This window comes from Lepisosteus platostomus, chromosome 1, assembly GCF_059453375.1.
Source record: "Lepisosteus platostomus isolate fLepPlt1 chromosome 1, fLepPlt1.hap1, whole genome shotgun sequence".
Taxonomy (NCBI): Eukaryota; Metazoa; Chordata; class Actinopteri; order Semionotiformes; family Lepisosteidae; genus Lepisosteus; species Lepisosteus platostomus.
This window is the reverse complement of record NC_142611.1, coordinates 11,607,502-11,613,932: the sequence shown is the minus strand read 5'-3', so window position 1 is coordinate 11,613,932 and position 6,431 is coordinate 11,607,502. Positions and strand designations below refer to the sequence as shown.

At 45.8% G+C, this 6,431-nt stretch overlaps 1 protein-coding gene across 1 annotated transcript; it reads left to right on the top strand.

The window, feature by feature from the left end:
* The first annotated feature begins 342 nt into the window (after positions 1–342).
* Positions 343–1,621, top strand: LOC148677694 (thymosin beta-b-like). The gene is made up of 3 exons (XM_088624034.1): positions 343–499; positions 898–1,013; positions 1,378–1,621. The coding sequence occupies exons 2-3, from the start codon at positions 914–916 to the stop codon at positions 1,410–1,412; spliced, it is 135 nt and encodes a 44-aa protein (XP_088480160.1). The 5' UTR covers positions 343–499; positions 898–913; the 3' UTR covers positions 1,413–1,621.
* The last annotated feature ends 4,810 nt before the right edge of the window (positions 1,622–6,431 follow it).

Here is a 6,431-nt window from a genome sequence, read left to right as displayed (position 1 = left end):
GAGGACTTTCTTTGAGTGCGTCTCATTTTCATTTCATTTGTGCGAATTCCAGCTGTACAAATGTTCTGAATCTATGAATGGCTGTCCCTTGTAACTATACTTAGAACCATTTATATACTGTACACTGCGCACATGTAACACACATAATTTCAGCTCTTTTCGTATTTTGTACTTGCGAGCCCCGTATCTTAACTACGCGCCGCATTCATCATTTCTAGTTGTATTTTTACAAGTACAACGTGCAGCAAAAAGGGGTCTTGAATTGGGAGCCGAGTCTTTCCCTTTTCCCACGTTACCGCAGTGCTGAATTGTTCCCCCTTCTCGCTGGTCTGGGAATGATCCCTTCTATGTCGGGCCAAAAAAAAAATAATGCGTCCGATTCGGTAAAAGGCGTGACGTCACAGCACCACGGCCGTGTATAAAGCGAAGGCAGACGAAGGCGGAACCCTATTGTTCCAAGACTGCAACTCGTTTACTTCGGGGACTACGCCGCTGCTGAGTAAATTGATTTTTTTTAGCTTTTTTTCCCCACCCTTTAAATTATTCTTTGTTCCAGGATTGATATATTCCTTTGTAAAACATGTTTAGATACTCATACTAATTGTAACTTGGCTTTCATTGATGTGTATATATATGGTGCAATCGGATGAATTTGTGCATGGTCGCCACGGTATTGGATTAAGACGCCTAAACTTGAATTGCTTAGGCTGCACAATTCTACCGGTCTCTAGTGTTCATTCTTCCCCCTTGCAGCCTCCTCGGGGATAGTGGACCTGAAAGCGGCCGGTTTCGGTGTCCCATTGAATCTGATCTTGCAGTGCTGGTGTTTTTCGTCGGACGCTCAATCAACCGTGAAGTGCTGATTTTGGTTCTCTCCCCTCACCCCCTTCCAATTAGGTCAATTGGACAGAAAATGGCAGACAAGCCCAGTCTGGACGAGATCTCCCAGTTTGATAAGAGCAAGCTGAAGAAGACGGAGACTCACGAGAAGAACACGCTTCCCACAAAAGAGAGTGAGTAACTAACGCTTTTTCTGGACGGTTTGAAGCGGGGTGGTGGTAGAAGTGTGGGCAAATTCACTCTGGGCTAAAGCCGGTAATTGTTAATGCATTCTTATTCACCGGCGTACACTGCCGATTGCTTTCAATTGTGGTGGGGGAAGGATGCCGCCTTTCTTGAATGAGCCTTTTACTGTCTCTAAAACTGCTGATTTGTGTTAATGTACATGCACGATAAAGATGTGCTAGTTAATTATCGTCATAGACCGCACTAGAGATGTTAGAGGCACGCCCCTCTGTCTAGCCTACAAGCTCGGGAGAAAGAGCCTTTACCGTGTGAAGTGACGGACACTTTTTTTTATTTTTTTGCGTGTCTCAGCAATTGCACAGGAGAAACAGGGCGAGAACTCGTAGGCAGCGGCGAGAGCAGCATCGTTTCCTTTGTTCCGCGGACTCCCGCACGAAGACCCACGGGCTCCACGGGCAGCGCACGAGGAAAATGTTCGGCGGACGGCGCCTGACGGACGGGAACTGGTCCTGCGTGACCAATTGTTCTCGCGTGGGAAAACCCCAGAAATTTGTACAAATGTTGAAATTGACTTAATAAAAGTGAATAGAAGTTACTGTCTCTTTTTTTTACCCCCCTGCATTTTATTAAGACCAAAATGCATCGGTGGGTTTGGAGCGAGAAGGGTTAATTTAACAAAATCCGCCGGCATTGCTCCTATAGGCAGCATTTCTCTGCGCTAGACCGGCAAGTCTGGCCACGCCTATAGATCGAAGACTAGACATGCGGTGCAATTTAAATTCGCAGAGTTATTCATGATGATCGATATCTCCGAACGGAGTCGAGGCGTGTCCTCTTCAGATAACGGAGGAAACCAGTCTTCACAACTGGTTTAAGCATCTTCAATTTAACGCTGGAATGCAATCCATATTGGAGCGGTTTTCTGACTGACATTGTTAGGTTTTAAGGAATTGAATTCCACAAATCCAATAGCTTTAGAAGAAGCTGTGTTCTTTTGCCAGCTCCAGTTAAGGAGTGAAAAGCTTCATCTCTTGATCTATTGGGTTGTGAGTAAAACGTGAGGTGCTTTGGCGGAGCGGTGGCTCTGTGGCTAAGGATCTGCGCCTGTGACCGGAAGGTTGCCGGTTCAAATCCCGTGGCCGGCAGAGGAATCCTACTCCGTTGGGCCCCTGAGCAAGGCCCTTAACCCCAACTGCTCCAGGGGCGCCGTACAATGGCAGACCCTGCGCTCTGACCCCAAGCTTCTCTCCCTGTCTCTGTGTCTGTGTCTCCCTGGAGAAAAAGCTGGGGTATGCGAAAAGACGCATTCCTAATGCAAGAAATTGTATAGGGCTAATAAAGAAACATTAAAACATTAAATTAATGAAAGAAATATCTTTCTTGTTTGCCATGATCTAAACCTCAATTGCAACTTTAAATTGCAAGAGCTTGTCTGCAACATCCAGACCTGCAGTGAGGGTTTAACCTCCAGCTAAAGCGTCTGAATAGCAAAATTGAGAAGCCTTTCTGTGGTATCTTAGCCAAAGAATACTAAACCCCATCACTTTCATTTTGGGAAGGCTTGAAACATCTCCTGGGCTTAGTCTAAAATGGAAAAATTGTTGGACAATAGCTTGTACTGCCCTCCTGTGAGCCGATTTGGGTGGATTGTAGATTTCTGCTGTTTTGTGACTTTTTTTTTTGCGGGGACAGGCAATGCAGAACTCAAATCCTGCAATTTACCTTATACTCATTCATGTTTTTTTAGTAGCTTCTCAAAACCCCTAATAAGTTTAGGTGACCAGCATCCCGCCTCAAATGTTCGGGTAAAGATGAGATGCGAGGCAGATGCGGTTTGAGTGGGGTGGTAGTAGTGAGAGATTGAAGTCCCTTGCTTTTTAACTGGGGTACGTTTGACAGATGAGTCTTGTGAGTGGGGTGTGAGGATGTTCAGTGTTCTGGTTTTAGAGTCACGATGGCGAAGTGGGATGTTCCTGATTGAAGAATAACTCCCCTTGGGCCATATGGCTACCCTGATGGGACAAGCATGACCTCATGAACCCAGCTGTCCACTAGTTTCCCAGGGGTGTCAAATTGTGGCCCTGGGGGACTGTAGTTTTTTTTGGGGGGGCGTTATTGGATTTGATCATCCATAATTGATCACTCTTATCTGCCACAGGTCCTTCTCAGTTGGGGGAATAAAGATATTTTTGGCACTTTGTGGGACTGAAATTTAGGCATCTTATTGTGAACTACTGCTCTTCTGCAATCTTACTGCCGATCGCAAAAGCTACAACACATCAATTTCCCTTCTGGATCAATAAAGTCTCTAAACAAGCTCGTACAAGTCCTTTATATAGTACCAGGCAAGTGTTGTGAAGCTCTGGAACAGATCAGTTAAGACTGAAGCCTGTGGGTGAAACAAAAGTCCCATTTTAACTGTACAGGTGGTCTTTTCATCTAATGAGCCAGACCGGTTTATTAAGCTGGGGAAATGGCTAGTGAACTAGTAATGGCATTTGGTCTAATGGAGAAATATCCCACTTTCTACTCTTGAATTTACATTGTGAGCTAACTTGATACCGTATTTGCAAACCATTGTCATTTCTGTCGCACCAACTTCATGAACTCCTTTTGATAATGGAGAATATGATCAACCTGTATTGGGAAAACCCCCCAAAATGTAAAAGACCGGCCGAGCACAAATATTCTCAACCTTCATGATTTCAAAGTGTTGCCTTCCTTTTAGGAAAAACCTTGATTTTAATCAAGGTTCAATGTTTGCAAGTTCAACGTGAAGTTTAGCCAGGACACTGCAGTTTATACCCACTCGCTTACGAACAGTGCCTTGGAATCTTTAATGACCAGGTTGTCCGGAATTTGATAACAATATCTCATCCAAAGAGCAGCACCTTCTACAGTACAGTGTCCTTGGTCGCGATACTACAGCTCGGATTCGGAAATCCTGGCGCAGAGTGAAGAGTGCCCCCTGGCGGCCCGCTAACGCCACGCACACAGGCGCGCAAGTTTAATTAAAGTGCATTCAATGTTCCTTATCCCAGCGCCTCCCGCTCGGTGAAACTGTAGAGTAGAGACGGAGAGTCGGAAGCCCGTCACTCTCTCCTTCAGGAACGACGCTCTGCCGACAGAGAAGGTCCGACGGGCGGACTCTCATGCCGCCCCGTCGGAGGCGGCTGTTCATTCTGCGCGGAGACGCGGGGAGAGCCCGGGCTCTTTCTGTTACGGGTTCTCTCCCGCAGGCAGAACGCCATCCTCCTCTGCTGAGGCAGCGTTAGTAGAAAAAGGAAGCAGTGTGACGGAGGCAAGACGTTCCCCCTTCCTCCTTTTCATGCCCCCCTGCGAGCAGATGTGCTGGCGAAGCAGCTGCGGCTGTCTAGCGAGCGAAAGATTTAGGAGCGAGAGGGCGTCTGGGCTCGATGTTAGAAGCACAAGCGTCGCTTTGAAGAGGTAGAGTCTGAGGCTCGGATAACACTTTGATCTGCTTAGCTCCAGCCTTTCTGCCCCCGTGCTCTTATTCCTCGGTGTTTTCAGCTTAAACCTTGAAGTTATCAATTTTAACTTAAAAGATTTCCTCTCTGCTTTTCACTACCGAACCCGGTGCGGACATATTTTCGGTGTTTAGTCTTAAAGTGGTCCAGAGATCCAGATCAGGACTGAGGTGATCTTTCACCAGCACAGACTTCACTGTCTGTAATACAGAAGAAGAAACCTTGATGCTCCCTGCTTTTCTGCTGTAATTTCACTACACTGCACTATTCACCTGAAGGGCGTGCGTACTTGAGCAGGCAACGTATTTTTGCAGTTTTTGATTACATTTAACTACCGAAGCCATAAAAGTGCTCAGTTTGAGCCTTCAAGTTCTGATTAAAAATCTAAACATTGAACATGTGTATAGATCATTTGGAATTCAACAAGATGGGACCATTGGAGGGGTGTGTATACTTTTACAAGGTGCTGTACAGCTGCCGACTCGTGCTTAATGAAGTTAAAGAGCAATAGAATATTATATTTCATAGGAACATCAGAACATACTGTATAAAAAATTAGAAATGAGATAGCCTATTTATGTAGTTTTATTGGTTGTTGCTTAATGATCCCAGGACTTGGGTCTTGGAACAAAATGGTTTTCTGCAATGTGGTTATACAGTTTGCTCCTTATATATCTCTGTGGACAGAACGGCCTTGTGTTCTGCATGTTACATTTAGGTTTGTGTGTGTAGAACAAGCTGTCTGTCCACACTGCAACTGAAGAAGTATATTCCCCAAGGGCTTCCAATCCACTGAGATCCGCTGTTACAGATTAATTTTGTGTATTACAGAGAGACGCAGGCACTAGCCAAAGCCATTCATTCTCCTTGTCTGCCCTTGAGGACAACAGGCTTCGGAGCGAGAAAAAATAATGCACCTGTCTCGGTGCCGAAGGATCGCTCAGAAAACTCTAGATGAAAAGTGCTCTTTGAGGAGACAGCTGGCCTGGCGTCCCCCCCTGGGGTCAGCCCTCTCTGGGGTCGGCTCTCTCTCTCTCTTACTCCACAGCCCCGGGCTCTGCCTGAGACTGTCACCTCTGGCCCTATCTTGGTTGTCAAGACAGCACTGCTGGCTCATGGATGACACTGGGCCATTCAGAGAGCCGGGACAGAACAGGCAACTCTTAAGGAGAAACAATACTGGGTTTATTTCTCCCGGTAATGCTCCCAATCAGCCAATAAGGTTTGTAATTTCTCCCAATGACAGACGGGTGTCTGTTTACTGAACACCTCAGCACCCCTTCTAATGATAAGGATGTTCACAGCATTTTAGGGCATGAGAAAAGAAGGATGTTCTTCAGTATTAGTTGTGTGTCGCCTGTTCATATAGACACTGACCCACTGCAGGTTCCCAAATATACTAAAGTGTTCAGATTCAGGTTCGGCCAGCCTGACTCATCAGCTTCTGAGAGAGACTCTTTCCTAATGTGAAGGTTTAGTCACAATTGACGAAGATACCCGAGGCCTGTGTTTGTCTCTTGATCTGCTTTTTAGATGGGTCTTTTTTAATATTGCTTTATTACCTAATCGCTTAAAATATAGCACTTAGATTTTGTCTTTGCAAAAGCGCAGGAGAAGAATCCCCAACACGCAGTGTTAAACAAAGAGGCTGTTTATGACTTATAGGCACGTATTGCGAACAGGGTCATTTTCATTAGGCTGATTTGGTGAATTCCCAAGCTGTCGGGTTCTGCCAGAGCCATCTTTAAAATAGAGTCATTGGTTTAACGGAGATTACACAGCCAGCTGCTACTAGATGTTTTGAAGGAGGCCCCTCTAGACCTGTGGTATTGATCTCCTTTTACCTCTGACATTACCCAGATGTTCATTTGACCTCTCTCTGCCCAAGAGGACCCTGCGCTTCCATGGCAACAGACA

What these genes read in the sequence shown, in the direction of transcription:
- LOC148677694 (XM_088624034.1), top strand. Translation starts at nt 914, where the DNA reads ATGGCAGACAAGCCCAGTCTGGACGAGATCTCCCAGTTTGATAAGAGC. An exon ending in CACGCTTCCCACAAAAGAGA is followed by an intron (nt 1,014 to 1,377) that starts GTGAGTAACTAA and finishes TGCGTGTCTCAG; the next exon opens with CAATTGCACAGGAGAAACAG.